The sequence below is a fragment of the Eriocheir sinensis genome, chromosome 46, assembly GCF_024679095.1.
Source record: "Eriocheir sinensis breed Jianghai 21 chromosome 46, ASM2467909v1, whole genome shotgun sequence".
Taxonomy (NCBI): Eukaryota; Metazoa; Arthropoda; class Malacostraca; order Decapoda; family Varunidae; genus Eriocheir; species Eriocheir sinensis.
In genome coordinates this window covers 9,750,816-9,769,464 of record NC_066554.1, presented here as the reverse complement: position 1 = coordinate 9,769,464, position 18,649 = coordinate 9,750,816, and the positions used below count along the sequence as shown (strand labels likewise).

Here is an 18,649-nt window from a genome sequence, read left to right as displayed (position 1 = left end):
GGTTGTATTTGATCCCTCTTCTGTATCATGAACCTAAAAAACACACATGAGAACCCGATTGATCTCCTTTCTGGCCTTTGGAAGTAGTTGAAGTGAGAGTTGGAAGCGTCTGACACCACCGATACTTAGCTTTCACGTTTCTTGCCTCAGTATGGAAACAAAGACGATATTAGTTTCTGGTTCTTCTTGGTCAGAACTTGAGAGCTTGCAGACCCCTAATCCTCTCTCTCTCTCTCTCTCTCTCTCTCTCTCTCTCTCTCTCTCTCTCTCTCTCTCTCTCTCTCTCTCTCCTCCACCCGTCACCGTAGCGATGCTGAGAGGGCCGCTAGTGCGTCTATCCAGCACTACGAACACTTCCTGCCTCGTCCACACATGTACCGTCGCTCCGGTCTCATGGTTCGCCGCCATAATGTAGTGTGTGCTCGTCTCCGGCTTGGGTACCGGCGAGTGTGGCAGCTGGCCGAGGCGGGGGACGCGCCTCACTTCTCCTGCAAGCTGTGTGACGCGCCCAATGCTAACACCCTTGAACACTATTGCTTGGAGTGTCCACGTGTTGCTGACTTAATACCGCAAGGACTCTCACTTGTGGAGACATGTAAATATTTATCGTCTGGAAACAATCTAGATGTTATCCTCACTCGACATCCACATTTTTGGGGATGCTAATTTTTTTTTTTTCCCTACTGTTGACTCAGTATCACAGCGTGCCCTGTGAGGCACGAGTCGCCTGTATCCAAGTTAGCATCCTGAACATGTACTAGGCTTGGCACCCTTGCGTGTAATAAATTAATAAAAAATAAAAAAATCTCTCTCTCTCTCTCTCTCTCTCTCTCTCTCTCTCTCTCTCTCTCTCTCTCTCTCTCTCTCGCCGACACACAGGTGAGAAAGCAAGACAAACATTGACACTCCTTCTCTCTCTCTCTCTCTCTCTCTCTCTCTCTCTCTCTCTCTCTCTCTCTCTCTCTCTCACTGGCGCCTAAATTAATCACCCTCACACAATTGACCATAAAACTAAGCCCAATACGGCGCCTCAGAATATTTGAGGCGAAGCAGCGACTTTCCAACCTCCCTGTAGAAGAGAATAGTCCTCTCGTCTCCCTCCCCTCCCCTCCCTCTTCCTTTCACTCCTCTCCCTCTCTTTCCCCCTTTCCCCTCTCCCCTTCTCCCTCTCCCCTCCCCATTCTTTTCTATCCCACACATCCCTCCTATTCCTTTTTTCTCGACCCTCCACTTCCTTTCACATTCTCTCATCATTCCTCTCCCTCTCTCACACCAGCTCCCCCTCTCCCCCCTCTCCTTCCACACCTCCCCTCCTTATCAGTTATTCGCATAGTTATATTAAAACCTTATCGGCAGGGGGATTAAATACTCGAAAAGGCGGTGAATGAGTTTTTCCCTCAGACTGATAACCGTGAGTAGGCCTACTTTTGTGTGAGCCTTATTCAGAAACGGGAAAAATATAAAAGTAAGGCATTTTAATCTATCTGGACGGTATGGATGCAAAGATTTCGGAATGCTAAAGAGGTATAGCAAGAAAAATATATATACGTAAGCATCGCGGTGTTAAAAAAAAAAGAAAAAAAAAAAGGGTTGTTTATGTAAAGGTATTTGTTGGAGCGTTAACCCAGTAGCTGCGAGAATCATGTTTCTTAATTAAAGGCCCCTCTAAGCGAATTAATGAAAAAAAATCACCACTCACACACACCATTTCATAATATATATCAACGCATGTGTGATAGGTTTATGCATCATCTATTTTTGGGGGTCTTTATCATGACAAAAAATTGGCCCGTCGCTGCTACACGGTAAGGCCGCAAATTTGGCCCGTCGCTGGTACCGGGTTAAGGAGAAGAGTTATTGTGAGTTTAATGAAAAGAATTATAAAGGAACATATTTTAGCTCTGAACTCAGCATAGATGGCCAAAGAATAAATAAAGACCTGGAAACACTTTACACTTAACTTATATCAAGGTCAGTGGACATGAGGAGGAAGAAGAGGAAGGGATGAGGAATAAGAGAAAAAAGAGGTAGAAGAGGAAGGTCAGTAGGATGGTGAGGACTAGGAGGAAGATGATAATTATAAGGGAAGCGAAAATGAATGGAAGAGGAAGATGATTAGAAAGAAGAAAGTGATAAGGAAAAAAAAAGGAAGGAAGTAGAGCAAGGCGACAACGAAGAGGAGGAGGAGGAGGAAGAGGAAGAAGAAGAAAAGGAGAAGGAAATGAAAGAATATGAAGAGGAAGGGGAGGAGGAGGAGGAGGAGGAGGAGGAGGAGAAAGAACAAGAAGTGGAGGAAGATAAAAGGAGGAGGAGGAGGAAGAAGAAGATGGGGAAGAGCAGGAAAGCGAAAAAGGAAGAGAGAAACAGGGAGACGAGAAATATGAGAGAGGCAAAGAGGAATAAGAGAAAAGTCGAATAGAAGGAAGAAAAGAAGTAGGAGAAAGAGGAGGAGGAGAGGGAGGAGAGGAAGACGGTGAGGAAAACGAGAAATGTAAGAATGAGGAGGAGAAAAAACAAGAAGATAAGGAGGGAAGGAAAAACGAGAAATGTAAGAATGAGGAGGAGAAAAAACAAGAAGATAAGGAGGGAAGGAAAAACGAGAAATGTAAGAATGAGGAGGAGAAAAAACAAGAAGATAAGGAGGGAAGGAAAAACGAGAAATGTAAGAATGAGGAGGAGAAGAAACAAGAGAATAAGGAGGGAAGGAAAAACGAAAATAAATGGAAAAAAATAATGACTGGAAATCGAAGAGGAAAACGAAAATTGGAAGAATGAGGAAGAGAGGAAGGAAGAGAATCAGGAGGGAAACAAATAAAAAACAGGGTTAAAAATGATAATATTGGAAGATGATGAAGAAAATGAAAATGTAAGAAGGAGGACTGATTAGACGGGAAAAAAGGCGAACTATTATGGAAAAAAAAAAGTTGATACTTGGAGATAATCAGGAAAACGAAACTTGGAAGGATGAATAAGGAAGAGAAGAACCAAGAGGATCAGGAGAGGAAAAAAATAACGATACCTGTCTAGTTAACATTCATAGAGGCGTATTATTAGGGAAGGAAATGCAAAAACTGATTTCTCTTTTCGGCCACTCTACTGTATTTAGGAGCAGTAAGTAGCGGGCTTTTTTTTTCATTGTTATTTTCTACTTTTTTTACGCCCTTGCACTGTCTCCTCTGCTGTAAAAAATAAACAAAAATAAATAAAACGTCACACCTTCAGGAACTCCCGCTTCAGGCGCGCCATAACAGTTAAGACATTCGTGCTTATCAGATCCACAGTCACACCAACTGATCCCAAATCGCCGTTATCAACCAGCTCAGGAAAATTAAAAATACAAATAAAAATGCGATAAAGGAGGAAATCTGTGACATTTTTTTTTCTTCATGTCTTTCGAAATAAGAATTCCATTGAGAAAAAGGTGTTTCAGGTAAGCTTATCTCCTAACCGTTGGCGTTAAGTAGAGAAAAGAAAACGAGACACGGTTCTAATTTCACGTATGCTCCCCCCACCTCCCGTTTTCCACAAGGTCGCTGCATGGAAAGTCGACTTCAGCTGCAGGTTGAAGATAGGCAAAAACACATCACTATCTCTCCTAGTGCTCTTCCGCTTCATCGACTGGTTATATGGCAATGTGTGTCGCGACCAACGAGTGTTATCCAGGCAAGGAGTCAGTTTTTATCAGTTCCCTTAAGTACGTCAGAGTGTAGAGACGCCCCCACCCGTCGCCCGTGCCTCCTGCTGCTGCTGTCACTTCCTGCTTTGTCAGGGGAAGGAAACAACGAGGCAACGAAGAAGAGCAGGTCAGACTTAACGCCTAAGCTACTAGGTGCTGCATGGTTCAGTGGACTCGGTGGTACAGTTCGTTTACAGCAGGGAAAGTGAATTCTAAGGTGGTTGTATTTGACGGGAAATTTTTCAGTGCCTTGCAAAGTTTTTTTTTTTTTTTTTTTTTTTTTACAGCAGAGGAGTCAGTTCAAGGGCATAAAAAAATGGTAACAAGTGTTAAAAAAAGCCCGCTACTCACTGCTCCTAAAAAGAGTTAGAGGGGTGGCCGAAAGATAGGTCAATTTCGGGAGGAGAGGTGTCCTGATACCCTCCTCTTGAAAGTGCAGACGGAGGCAAGCCACGGTGAACCTTTTAAGCATTACGACACGTTTGTAGCAACTGATGCTTTCATAAGTGAAGGTGTGTTGCAGATCAGCTATATCTCACTGGAAAATAATGGGCTTCACGAAGGATAGATGACAGTAAATAGTGGGAAGCAGTGGTAAGCTGCCCTTTTCCAATGCAGCACGGTGGTAGGAGCTGATGTTCCCTGCAGTGAGCTAATTCAAGGCCTTGCAGCGGACCTGGTCTTGCAGGCAGCAGCTCGGTTCTTGGCTCGCGTCATGTCATCGCACAGGGGCTATCCTTATAAACTATATACATACAGTGTACAGATGGAAAGTATTGATAATGTTTCATCATTTTTTTAAGGTTATAAATGTAAAGTATCATTAAGGTTATAACTATAAAAATACGCAAGAGTTGCGCGTTGCGTCGGCGCTCCTCTCTGTCATTTCAGCCCTTGACCCCGTGATGTACAGGAACCCATCACCCCGAGACAAAGGGCCAGTGTGCCATCCAGGTTGCCACAGTTTACCTTCTCCAGGTCTTCCTAGGCACTCAATTATCGACCCTTACTGTGGCTTTACTGTGTGACGGTGACCTCGTTTAAAAAAAATAAAAACTTTATTTATGTTAATGCCATTATTCTACCATTGTATAACTTATTCAGTGTTATGTGTTCCTTTACTTATTGCAGCACATCAGTCGCCAATGTGAGATCAAAACACATCAGCCAACATCTGTAAGACCTTTCAAGATGCTTCACCAACGGGCAGCAGGCGGCCTCCCTTTTACCCACCTCCTCGTCGCCTGGTGGGTGGTGAGCTTACTGCCGACGCTGGCCACGGGCACCAGAAGTAAGGCCAGCAGGCAAGGTCAGGAGGCAGGCGTCCTGACCTTACCATAAAATATGTATTTTTGTACTTGGGTATTTTTGGTGCATTCCTATAGCTCCAGTATAGACTACTTCCGTAATCCCAAATTGCGCAGATATTCACCGCAAACCCATTAGTGGCACAGGTGAACTTTTATAGTGATGCCATGCAGGTGTAAACACTCCGGTATATAAATCTGACCCATCAAATTTTTTTTTTATCTTTTTCTTCTTTTCTTCGTCTTCTTCTTCTTCTTCTTTTTCAATAATTAACCATTTAAACAATAACCATATATGAAGGCAGTTATTTGGGCGATGAAAGCAGTTTTTTGTTCGGAAATCGGCAAACATAAGAGGCAGAGTACGACAATCTGGCAACGTTGCTACTTCTACTTCTACTACTACTACTACTACTACTACTACTACTACTTCTACTACTACTACTATACTACTACTACTACTACCACTACTGCACTATACTCCACAGCCGAAACGATCAAATCCGACGGGTACGCAGTGAAGGAGTTGAAGGAGCCATCGATGCTGCTTTGCCTGACGCCATTGGAGAGCGGCGCGGACGTCGACGCTAAGCTGAGGTTGGAGGTAGTGCCCAAAGGCCCTAGTGGCGGCAATCTGTATCTCGCAGGCAACGTTGACGTGCCCAAAGAACTTCTACAAAGGGTGTCAGGGGCGTCTCTGCTCCGTTACGAGTACACCACCATAGACCAGAAGGTGAAGTATAGTAGCAGTGGTTACAGAGCAAATGAGGCAGAGATGAGCACCGATGCCACGCGCAGCCATAGCGTATGCCCCCAACTTTACCTTTTAACGGATTCCAATTAACCAAAGGACTGACGTTGATTGCGATATAAGGTAAACTTGGGAACATGCGCTACAGCTGCACGTTGCCTCAGTGTTTAGATCCGTCTCAATTGGCCCTTGTTATCAATGATGTAGCGGTGAGGACATCAACATTTTATGGATTCATTCTCAAGATAGAAACACAAAACTCAGTGATTGGTGATAAGACGGTTTGCTTTGGTTCAGACTTGTCACCGATACACGAACCCGCCAAGGCTATAAAAGATAACAGCCTTCCTTCATCTGTGCTTCCTCCTGCCTACGACTTGAACTCTTTCAAGAGGAGAGTATCAAGACACCTCTCCTCCCGAAATTGACCTCTCTTTCGGCCACATCTTTTGTTTCTTTTTTTAGGAGCAGCGAGTAGCGGTTTTTTTTTATAGTTTCCTTTTTGTGTGCCCTTGAGCTGTCTCATTTGTTGTAAAAAAAAAAGATGATTCAAATACAACGGACGGAAAGAAGGAATGATGGACCTGGACACACCTGAGCACCAGCCACGTAACCTCTCCCTATCTTGCCAGGTCGCCCTTAAGGTCACCCTGAACAACGAGGAGCTGCCATACAAATCCTTCAATGACATGAACAGCGGCAGATACGCTCTCAACCTTGTCAAGTTTTACATTCGGGTAAGGAAAACGTGTGTGTGTGTGTGTGTGTGTGTGTGTGTGTGTGTGTGTGTGTGTGTGTGTGTGTGTGTGTGTGTGTGTGTGTGTGTGTGTGTGTGTGTTATATCGTATTATATATATTTATTGTTGTTAAAAATAATGCAAAAGAGGAGCTTAGTGCCTATTGTCCGCCCACCAGATCATATTGTAGGCATAAACTTAAAGGCATCATATACGCAATTACCACACGATTTGAGAAAGCTATAAGTCTATAAGTTTATGCATTGTTCTTGTCGGAAGTCTGCGCTCTCAGAATTATACGTTTTTTTTTTATATATATATTTTTTTCGGTAAGGTAAACAGTTCATACTCGCAGTAATATTGATCACTCTGAAATAATAGAAGTCAAAAGATATAATCAAGTTAATCTGCTGTTGTTGCCACTACTGACCTTCCTTCTCTTACAGGGACACGTGCAGGTGACCTATGACTGTCGTGACCCTGCCGTCACCACCACCACCGCCGCCACCACCACCACCACCGCCACCACCACCACCACCGCCGCCACCACCACCCCCACTCCCACCTGTACCCCACGTAAGTTCCTCTATAACATCTTAGTCTTGACTGTACCTGGCACTCTTAAACAAGTTATTTCGTTATTGGCGTCACCACAGTAAAATATATATCTGCTCGCGCCACCACCGAGCTCGGACATGCACGGGTTTATCCTGATGTACTGAATATTTTACTTATATCCTTCCCTTGTTTGCTTTTCTCACTATTTAAGCCCATAAGAACATAAGGAGTCTGCAAAATGCTAGTCAGCCCACACCGGGCAGCTCCTATGAGCCCAGCTCTGCCAGCCTCCTTGCCTTGAGCCTTGCCTTGCACGGTTTTGTCGTGTCACCCCATGACTGCAAATCCTGTCCTACTATTCCAACACTTTGTGTTTTTGATGATTCTATGTGTCCGACCTCCGTTGTGCAATGCTACCTTCGTGGTGCAGTGGTTAGCGTGCCTAGCTACGAATCCGCAGGCCGGGTTCGAATCCCGGCCTTAGGCGGTCGGCATTCGGCATATTCGCTATAGCCGCGCGTGGCCTCGGTGTTCATCTCCGCCCCACTGGCCCTTGAGCCTACTTCTACTACTACTACTACTACTACTACTACTACTACTACTACTATTACCACTACACTAACCTCCCCAGTGTTAACAGTCGACCCCAACGAGTACAAAATGAAGGAATTGAATGAGCTATCGATGGGTATGTGCCTGACGCCACTGGAGGGCGATGCGCACATCGACGCAGAGATGAAGTTTGAAATAGTTCGCAGACGCTATGGAGAAGAGGATCTGTTCCCCGTTGTCACCGTGGAAGTGCCCAAGGACCGTCTGCAGCAGGTGTCAGGGGCGTCTCTGCTCCGCTACGAGTACACCACCAACGATCGAAGGGTAAAGTATAGTAGTAGTTGTAGTAGAAGTAGTGCTAATAGGAGAGAGAGAGAGAGAGAGAGAGAGAGAGAGAGAGAGAGAGAGAGAGAGAGAGAGAGAGAGAGAGAGAGAGAGAGAAGCGACACAAATTTCTTATCATTGTAGCAATAGCTATTACTAACTATCAACTGTTTACTAACCATCTATTAAATAAAGCTATTAACATCTGCCTTACACAAGAGAAATATTATCTGAGGCCCAAATCCTAATCCCAGGGCCGATGTGGATTGTGACGTACGAGTGAAATCAGTGTTGTAGCGAGTGAGGGAATCAAAACTTTACGAGTTTGTATCCAAGATAATAACTTGAAACTCAGTGAGTGCTGATTAGATGATTTGCTATCCAATTTTGTCACCGATCCACACACCTGCCATGGCTATAAAAAAAGATAACAGGACAGCTGAAGTCACGTGTCTCTTCTTCCATTACCTCTCACCGACTGAGGTAAAGGTAAGGTTAGGGCAGCGTTGCCAAATTATCGTACTTATCGCATTGCATTTTCGTAGCTCCTGACCGATAACTCTACAAAAAGAACGAAAACCATCTATAATTAACCGTTTTAACGATAACTTTAATTTTCTATCGTTATTTGTGTGGTTACGACAATCTTGGAGCATAAAAATGATAAATGTAATGTTCATAGTACGACAATTTGTCAACGCTGGGTTAGGGGCATACACTATAGCTGCGCGTGGCCTCGGTGCTCATCTCCGCCCCACTGACCCTTGAGCCTGCATGTGGTCGGTGAGAAAGAGTGCAGGCCAGTGCAACATCCGGGTAACGACAGTATGCCTTCCCCAGGTTGTCCCAGGTACTCATTTATCGCCTGGCCTCTACCAGCCAGGTACCCTAACGGTCACCCTGAACAACGAGGTGCTACCCTACACATCCTACCTGGAGAATGACAAGGACCAATACGAGCACAACCTTCTCAAGTTTTACATAAAGGTAAGGGGAAAGTGTGTGTGTGTGTGTGTGTGTGTGTGTGTGTGTGTGTGTGTGTGTGTGTGTGTGTGTGTGTGTGTGTGTGTGTGTGTGTGTGTGTGTGTGTGTGTGTGTGTGTGTGTGGGTGGGTGGGTGCAGCAGGGGTAGCAGGAGAGTATACGCAGCCACCACCGTTAGTAGTGGTGGCCGCTAGGCTCGTGGTCACGCAGACGTGGACAAGCCGACTGACCTCTGCCCTAGAAGAGACCGCCCGTCTTGGCTTGAATAAGGGACCCAAGAGGTGTGTTGCAAGCCGCAGCACACGACCACGGCTTCGCTCAACCTCCAGGACTCCAGTCTCCCAGCACTACAGGGACGCCACACACGGCAAATATGTGGGAGGACTAAGGTTAAGGGCGTACAAACCCGTCCAATAGAGAGATGAATTATTGAGGATGAGGGAAAGAAGGAAACAGCTCGGGGTGGTTGAATATGGTGTGTTACTCATCCAGATAGGACTACCTTCAGCACTTTACTTATATAAGCCTGTACCTTGAGGCAATTTACTTATGATATAAATAAAAATAACAATATAACCAAGATGAAGATGCTCTTAGGCTGATCGTTTTTCTCGTGTTTGTGTTTTACGGCAAGGGAAACAGATCAAGGGCAGAGAATACGATCAAACATACTGGTTAAATCAAAACAATAATGCCAAATAATAGTGTCAGATTTAGTTGCTGTTGTCGCCACTGTTATTCTTCCATCCTTTACAGGGGAGAGTGGCGGTGACCAAAGACTGTCCTGAACAATGCCCCGCACGCCCCACAGGTAAGGTTCCTCTACTTATTTTACCTGCATTCCCGTCATTCTCACGTGAAGCTTAACGAAACATCAAGTGCCACGGCGACCTATCCAGAGTTATCACATTTTATTTTATCATCGGCGTCACTATGAAGAAAAACGCCTGCCCGTGCCGTCAACGAGATGGGATATGCACGTTTCTTTATCATTATCAGCAGCAGGAGATTGTATCACTATCGCAAGACACCGGCCGCCGTTGACGACAGCTACATTTTTTTCACATGTCCAACCGGTTTCTGGAGATACCGTCACTGTCATTTGTAACCCCAGATGGGAACCTCCCCGTTCATTTTTTTGTGCATCTTTCCGTCAGAGGATACATTCATTTTTTTTTTGGGGGGGGGGAACTGATGCATATTCAAATTGATTTATGTACTGCCCTGTTTCCTTGTTTTGCGGCCTTTTTTTTGTAATCTACTTTGCTCTCCATTTACTTTATGTTAAGCTTTATCATAACCACTTCAAACACAGAACGGCCAGCTGGAACCCTCAACACCACCAGTACCACGACGAACTCTAACCCTTCACCATCACCACCACCAACGCCGCCCACCAACAAGACACACAAGGAAGACGAATGTATGGATTCTGTCTCCGTCTGTCACTCGTTCCATGGCCTTGGGGTAGAAGAGCTCATCCAGTACCTTCTATCTTTTCTCCGGCCTTAACCCGGTAGCTGCGGGGATCATGGTTCCTAAAGGCCCCTCTCAGCGAGAAAAATGAGAAAAAATCATCACTCACGCAAACCATTTCATAATCTATATCAAAGCATTTGTCATCAGTTTATGCATCATCTCTTTTGGGGGGGTTATATCATGGCAAAAATTTGGCCCCCGTCGCTGGTACACGGTAAAGCCACAAATTTGGCCCGTCGCTGCTACCGGGTTAACAGTCCCAAAGTTCAATTCAAAATCAGCTTGTTACTCCTCCTCTAGTCTGCAGTTACCAACGACATTGTTCATTCATAAGCACCTTGTTGTGTAATCTAACTTTGCTGGATACCCCGTGAACTCGTTTGAGAACACCTGATATACTTAGCTTATCATATTGTGTGGTATGAAGTAATTCTCTACCAGGTGATAAAATTATTTAATAACATAATTATTTTTTTATGTGGGGGTGATTCCGTAATGTGTGGTTTTATGCATTTTTTGATTTCGTAATATGATGATTTTTTATCCTTGGAGATGAGCATGAGTATACGCACATTGGATGTCTTCCTAAAGTGTGGTGTGATGTTTCTTCCCGTAGATAATCTGTTGTATGCGTCCAGTGGGGTGATTTCCATTGATTTGGCGTCAATGTTGTTGTGTGTATTGATGCCACTACACATATCCTTGATTTGGGACTTCCAGACAAGTATCCATTCTTGTGATTCAACCTACACCTGGTGGCCACAAATATTCTCACTCGCTGTGTAGGTAACCACTTGTGTCCTAATCACTGCGCAACATATAGCCACATCCTTCTGCTTTATGCATAGGCGACAGATTTCTATTAACGGTCGGGCAACACAATTTTTTTCTCTACGCTCAATATTGTAATAAAGAACTTAATTTCCACTTATACATACGAGTTGGCAGCTGATTCTGATTCTGCTTTACTGTCCATTTATATCTTCTAACAATATCTATCTTCCCTCCGAGTAACTCAAGTTAATTGGCAAGGAGGCAGTTTTTCTCAATTATCCTTTTACTATACGCCTGATGCCCGTCTCAGTTTGTGTATTTTGATTTATTGTTTCTCTAATAGTTTTCGCTTTTCTATAAACGTTGTAATTATGCCATATTCTTTCAATTCCGTGATTTCTTTTCTTATCATTAATTAACTTCCTAATGAATATATATATCACCCTATTGACTATATATACCACAAGTTATTGCTCTAATTCTCTCTCTCTCTCTCTCTCTCTCTCTCTCTCTCTCTCTCTCTCTCTCTCTCTCTCTCTCTCTCTCTCTCTCTCTCTCTCTCTCTCTCTCTCTCTCTCCACAGCTTGGGTATATGTTCTAGGGGCGGCGGGACCCATGCCGACCCTTGTGCTCCTCGGCCTAATGACGGTCACCCTCCTGGTAGTGGGTGTCCTGACCTTCATCATGTGGCGTCGCAAGAATAGCGAGACGAGTGAAAGTAAAGTGGAGACCATATTCGCTGACGAGCCTTGCTCACCCAGGAGTATCCCTTTTGAACCTTTTAGCTCGCATAAATTACTCGGGGAAGGGAAGGGGACGGGGGTGGTTCATTCCGCTGATATGGGAGAGCGCGGGGAGGAGGAGGAGGAGGACATTAATACTACAGATTATAGCACCACAGCTCTCCCAGTCACGGAATACTATAACAAAGCGTATCGCCCACCCCCAACAGGGAAACGACTTCCCTGAATTTGAAGCAGAATGAGTTCGTTGGGTTCCATCAGCTTGTATGCGGAGAGAAAATAAAAAGTGCCACATGACAGAAGACAGTTATTTAGACTTTTATAAACCTATCGTATTGCATATCAATAATAGATGCCTCCTAATATTATAACTTAGGAATAATTCGAATATTTGCATACACCCTTCCAATACTACTCATATCAGGGGAAAAACGACTCTGAAAAATCACTGGGCTGATATAACCGTCAAAGTATTCATTGGGAAACACTATTTACCTCACCAACAGTTCCAACAGTTCCCCCACCCCCCCACATTATCCGTAGGCAACAGTTTACACGAGTTTGTTCTGCACAGGTAAAAGAAAAACAACAACAACAAGAAAGAAACAACAACAACAACAACAACAATAATAATAATAATAATAATAATAATAATAATAATAATAATAATAATAATAATAATAATAATAATAATAATAATAATAATATAATAACGATAATAATAATAAAAATAATAATAATAAGAGGAAGTACATAAAAACAATACTAACGTAATACTAACAATAATAGCGATAATGATAATGATAAGAATAACACTAATGACACAATCCAAGAGGCCCACCTTGGTGATGGAGTGGGAGAAGGGCAGGACGGTCTGCAGCAGGAGGTAGCAGGCCACCAGCACCGTGGACACCTTCTGCCTCAGGCTCACTCCACTTCCATCTGTAGCAGCACGGTTGTATTATTATTATTATTATTATTATTATTATTATTATTATTATTATTATTATTATTATTATTATTATTATTATTATTATTATTATTATTATTATTATTATTATTATTATTATTATTATTATTATTATTATTATTATTATTATTATTATTATTATTATTATTATTATTATTATTATTATTATTATTATTATTATTATTATTATTATTATTATTATTATTATTATTATTATTATTATTATTATTATTATTATTATCACAATCAAAATAATAATAATAATAAAAAAAATAATAATAACAATGATAATAACAAAATAATAATAATAATAATAATAATAATAATATCAATAATAATAATAGCAAAACAAATAACAATACTTAGAAAATAATTGAGGATGATCATTCATAATAATGATAATAAAAAACGGAGGCGGTGGGTGATTCATCAAAACAGAGCGCGTTTGCACATTTAACTCGATGACGTCAAATATTTTCGGGGATCGTTTGACTGACGAGCACCGACGTGTCCTCCAGGAAGGGTGACACAAAGCCCAGCGACAGCAGCTCCTAGGAGTCTAACAGTTCTAGGAGCAGCACCATTACCCGCCGTGGGCTGAGTATTAATGTCTAGTACTGTAGAGTGGCTTTTCCACCTCTCCTTGTATACTGAAATCAGGCAATCTGAACACCGTAGAGTTTTTATAAATGCTATTTTGTGTGTGTGTGTGTGTGTTTTTGTGTTGGTCAGTGTTGGGTACTTTATTTTCAAAGCTTGGAATTGTAAGGATTTTAAGTGCATTCAACTGCATGCACAATTTTGTCATTATAAAAACAACATTAATAATGCCTTCATAATCCCATTTAAAAAATATATGATAAATCTCTAACTGTAATTTATACCTATTTCCAACCAAAGTATGTATCCCTACGGAGATATTAAGACCTAACACAGACCAACTAAGAAGGTGCTGTTCATGAGCTTACTCAAGAGAGGGAGCTGTTGGAAGCCAGGAACGTTGATAAGGTGGAACACTGTCAGAGAGAATACCACGTACACACACACACACACACACACACACACACACACACACATTCAGAGGCGCCGCTACAGTAATAATCCGTTAGTGCCAGAACATTTTACGAGGCTCACAACCACACCACTCTAATAGAGAGCTTCAGTGCGTTAAGTTCCTAGAAAAAGAGAACTGCAGTAATAACAGCAGTACTAATGGTGGCCTTGGTGGCGATAGCTGGAATAGACGTAACAGCATCCCCCTCATCATCATCACCAGCAGCAGTAGTAGTAGTAGTAGTAGTAGTAGTAGTAGTAGTAGTAGTAGTAGTAGTAGTAGTAGTAGTAGTAGTAGTAGTAGTAGCAGTAGTAGCAGCAGCAACAACACTATAATGCTATTAAATATTTGCTCCAGTAACAACACTCTTAGTTTCCACTGCACGATTAAAAAACAAACCTCTCCCATCAGCTTGACTCTTTACAGTGGCGTCACAGTGGTTCTTTTTTTTTTTCAAGCCGCATTATTGCCTGCGGGGGCCCAAATGAATATATAAACCACATGGACATCGCCCCAACCCGCCCTTTAATTAAAGAAAATGAGAATCTAGGGAACTGCGCAGATATCGTTGTGAGTGACTATTTGGGAAGTTTTTAGAACAGTGCACAGGTTGTGGACGAGGAGCTCAAACAACTGACGAGATTGATCAGCTGGCCAGGAAAAGCTCGGCGCCCGGAGAGCAGCTTGAATATAAGATCCAGCGTGACGCCAAGTGTACTCTTTCCACCTTCCCCCTCGCAGAGTCAAGGTGAGCATCGATGTACTTCGTTACTTACCTGAATAGAAGCAATTTGAGTTCTTCTTCAGCGTCTTCAAAACTTTACATTCATCATCCTTTCCTTTCTTTTTTTTTGGTGGTTCTCCTCCGTCGCTCGATTTTTTTCCTTGATTTTGCTTTGCGCCTACTCTGTTTACTCCTTCATTAGTAGTCTCTTCTCTCTCGTTGGCCTCCACGCGGGGTGTAGGAGCTCGCGGCAGCTTGGGGAGGACAGCGAGGAGTTCACGAGGCCAGCTGCAGTGACAGAATAAGGGCAGTGTGGCCAGGCACACCCACGGGAACATACCTGAATGAGGGAGAAGAGAAGGAAGAAGATGAAGAAAAAAAATAGTTAAGGGTTGATTTTAAGAATTATCATCATCATCCTCAGCATCATCTTTAAGGGTTGATTTTAAGAATTATCATCATCATCCTCAGCATCATCTTCAGTCATTACTAGTCCACTGAAAACAAAAGGTCTTTCCCAGCGTTCTCTCCTTTACTGTTTAATGTTTGTGTATTCCATCCTTCTTGGGCAAATTCTGTAATTCTTTCTCCACCTGGCTCTGTATGTCCTAACTTCTCACATATTTTGGGTGCCACTTTGTAACCTTCGTTGTCCCTCTATTATCAGCTCCATGCATATCATCTTTGCGATACCATATCTTATCCTTAATCGTCACTAAACCCTTTATAACCTTCGCCTGTTTTCTAATCCATGTTGATCGCTCCCTGACTGTCTATCCAAGTTATAACAAATGTTTTCTCTCCACTTCTCTTTATGGGCTCCTTAGGATTCTCTATAAATATTTTGTAAGGCGCTTTGTTTCCGAACCGTATGTTAGGATTGGTAGTATATATTGTGTACCTTTCCCTCCAAGAAGAGTGGTAGGGTGCTGCTCGTGATATTACTGTTTTCCAAGAGTGCTCTATCCCATTCCTATTATTTTTTTTCGTAAACATATCCACATATCCTGCACAGCACTTCATTATTTATCTTTTATACCATCCCATCTTGTGAAAATACACGGTCTGCTCAAATAGTTCGTGCCTCTCATAAAATTTACATACATTGATAGATAGATAGATACATAGATAGATAGATAGATGAAAGATAGATAGAGACAGATGGGCAGATAGATAGAATGAGATAGATAGACAGAGATAGATAGAGAGATAGATGGATAGATAGCTGAAAAGGTAGACAGAGAGATGCGTAGATTGGTTGATAAATAAATAAACAGAAGTAGAACTAGATAAAGAGTAAGAATTTTTTATGATCTTATTCCTCTCTCCCTCGTTCTCTTCACTCAATCAACGCTCGCCATTCTCTCCATATGCAAAATTATCCATATGTTACGCCGCTGATACGTTCACATTCCAAACTCCAGCAGGCTTGCCGTACACAGATGCATCACACATTCCCGTTACCATCCTCAATCCTCTTCATAGCCTATGCAAATTGTTACCTATCATTTTCCATCCTGCATATCCAGAGAAGCATACCAACACAACCAAAGAAGAATACAGCAAAGCCACAAACAGTCAATATCATCTCCAGAAACAATACTCGCTTGTCATTCACTCTGCAGGGCTACAACATACCCAGATAACCACTCGGCAACAATCGTCAGCCTAGATCTCACTACCTATGTATAACACACCCCTTATCAAAACTCCTTATCAAAATTCCCTTGTTCCAACGGATGCGTTTATCAGGAAAAATAATTAAAGGTGTGAAGCTTAATTCCTATAGCCATTTAATCTGCACGGAACAAGATTGTGGCTTGCATAACAAGATTGCTATAGTGTCAAATGGTATGCGTTACGTATTCAACATGCATACACACACACCAAAAAAAAAAAAAAAAAAAAAAAGACTGTAGTAGGAGGTCAAACTTATCATACAGCAAAAATATATAATAATTAAAGTTAGTGAAAATTTGAAATAATTGATTTATACAATATTCATGAGATATCACACACACACACACACACACACACACACACACACACACACACACACAAGACACACACACACACACACACACACACACACACACACACACACACACACACACACAACCCTCCCCCCCCTACACACACACACACACACACACACACACACACACACACACGAAGCAGCTTACCACACCCATGTCTAATCAACCAACTATCTGGCACCACAAAACAGTTATCAGCAGCACGTAAAGCCGTCGCCTCACCTATGTAGAAGATCTGCGAGTTCATGAGGTGGAAGGCGGCGCCGAAGAACAGGGTGACCTTCCTGGAGGGCGGCCACAGCAGGAGGGGACCCAGCGTCAAGTCCAGGAGGAACCCGCCTAGGTGAATGATGTAGTAATCGATGGTGGCGGTGCTAACGAAGAGCCTGGCGGGGAGGATAGATAGATAGATAGGTAGATAGTTAAATGGATAAGTAGATTGAGAGATGGATAGATAGATAAATAGATAGATGGATAGATAGATAGATACATAGATGGATAGATACATACATTGATAGATAGATAGATAGATAGATAGATAGATGGATAGATACCTACAATGATAGATAGATAGATACAGATGGACAGATAGATAAAATGAGAAAAATAGACAGAGATAGATAGATAAATGGATGGATAGCTGAAAAAGGTAGCGAGAGAGATAGATTCGCTGATAAATAAATAAACAGAAGTAAAACTAGATAAAGAGTAAGAATTTTTAGGCATTCAAAAAACAATAATGCAGACGATAACGAACACACACACACACACACTCTCTCTCTCTCTCTCTCTCTCTCTCTCTCTCTCGCGTCGCCTCACCGGAAGGGGGCGAACACCCACTGCTCGCCCAGGTGTCGCATAGAGTGCCCCCTCAGCCAGTCAGGGTCGAGCTTCTTCACCCCTGCCATGAAGTAGAGGAAGAACACCTGCGCGCGCAACATGAAGTAGTTCCAGAAGGGCACGTGTCGTCCTCCGCCGCCTCCCTCACGACGCGCATCCAAAGACCTGCGCGGGAGATGTAGGCTATTCAGTGGCGACAGGAAGTTAAAACATTAGAAAATAAAACGTAAAAAGGAGAAAAAAATAGTATCCAGGTAAAAGTCGTCTTCCTAAACTTGTCCCCCAAAAGTACCAAAAATTAAATCTGCTTACTGGTACTTCAACCCGTCTGCTGCGATTGGTACGGATTTGGCCTTCACTGGTAACACAAACTCCCAAGTCTTTCTCTGCCTCTGTGGTGGATAGTGGAGTGTTTCCCATGTGGTATTGGTGTGCTGGATATCCCCTCCCTAGGTGCATGACTATATTTTTCTTCATTGAATTGTGGCAGCCAGCTTTTGTTCCATTCCTGTAGCTTGGTGATCTTGTAGGAAATCCGCAGTCAAGGGATTAAGACAGGAAGACGAAGGAAAGGAATAAAAAGTAAAAAGGATAAAAATAGGATGAAAAAAGTATCAATTATAAAGACAGAGGGACAGACTAAAAAATTATTAAAAGTGAAAGATGAAGAAATGAATGGTCTGTCTATCTAGTTTGAGAGAGGGACAGAAGAACCAAAGAGTAGGCTATAACTCTATGGAAAAAGTAAAATAATAACAAAGCTCCCTATTTTATTTTGACCGAGATAGAAACAAAACATAAAACGAAAGTGAAAGGTGATCAAGTGAACAGCCTAACTATCTTAAGACAAAGGAACAGCGGAACAAAAAAAAAAAAAAAAAAAAAAAAAACATGAAAAAAACTATATATCTTTCTATTTTTGAGAGGGAAAGAGGAACAAAATATATAAAAGCTACATATCTTCCTATTTTTTGACAGAGGAACGAAATATTAAAAAGGAAAGTTGAAAATGAACAGTCAATTTATCAATCTTAAAATAGATGGACAGAGGAGCGAGATTAAACGTAGAAAAAAATACATATCTCTTTAGCTTTGAGAGAAAGGAACAAAACATAAAAAAGTGAAAAAGAGAGAAAAGAGC

General features: G+C 42.3%; 2 protein-coding genes across 4 annotated transcripts in view; one reads left to right on the top strand and one right to left on the bottom strand.

Annotated features, from left to right (window-relative positions):
* LOC126981087 (vitamin K-dependent gamma-carboxylase-like) overlaps positions 1-18,649 on the bottom strand; it is a 31,482-nt gene that overhangs the window by 5,352 nt on the left and 7,481 nt on the right. For both annotated transcript variants that reach the window (XR_007733733.1, XM_050831779.1), the window contains exons 5-8: positions 17,488-17,673; positions 16,891-17,054; positions 14,685-14,972; positions 12,726-12,826 (exon numbers count right to left, since the gene is read on the bottom strand). Coding sequence is in view for 1 of the 2 variants with exons in the window: in XM_050831779.1 (XP_050687736.1) it covers positions 12,726-12,826; positions 14,685-14,972; positions 16,891-17,054; positions 17,488-17,673 (739 nt within the window). In the remaining variant the exon portion in view is untranslated. The remainder of the gene's footprint in view (positions 1-12,725; positions 12,827-14,684; positions 14,973-16,890; positions 17,055-17,487; positions 17,674-18,649) is intronic.
* LOC126981088 (uncharacterized) lies at positions 3,273-12,389 on the top strand. Of its 2 annotated transcripts, XM_050831781.1 has the most exons (11): positions 3,273-3,803; positions 4,808-4,967; positions 5,472-5,716; positions 6,367-6,471; positions 6,918-7,047; positions 7,661-7,905; positions 8,746-8,892; positions 9,645-9,699; positions 10,204-10,311; positions 10,984-11,149; positions 11,725-11,872. In XM_050831781.1, exons 2-11 carry the CDS (start codon positions 4,868-4,870, stop codon positions 11,843-11,845), a joined length of 1,422 nt encoding a protein of 473 aa, XP_050687738.1. In that variant the 5' UTR covers positions 3,273-3,803; positions 4,808-4,867; the 3' UTR covers positions 11,846-11,872. The 2 variants fall into 2 exon arrangements, with proteins under 2 accessions (XP_050687738.1, XP_050687737.1); XM_050831780.1 differs by lacking the exon at positions 10,984-11,149 and having other exon boundaries at positions 3,278-3,803; positions 11,725-12,389.

Excerpts from the sequence above, each read along its gene's own strand:
- LOC126981088 (XM_050831780.1), top strand. The coding sequence starts at position 4,868 with ATGCTTCACCAACGGGCAGCAGGCGGCCTCCCTTTTACCCACCTCCTC. Across the intron at positions 6,472-6,917 it reads TTGTCAAGTTTTACATTCGG|GGACACGTGCAGGTGACCTA; the intron begins GTAAGGAAAACG and ends CTTCTCTTACAG. Across the intron at positions 9,700-10,203 it reads ATGCCCCGCACGCCCCACAG|AACGGCCAGCTGGAACCCTC; the intron begins GTAAGGTTCCTC and ends CTTCAAACACAG.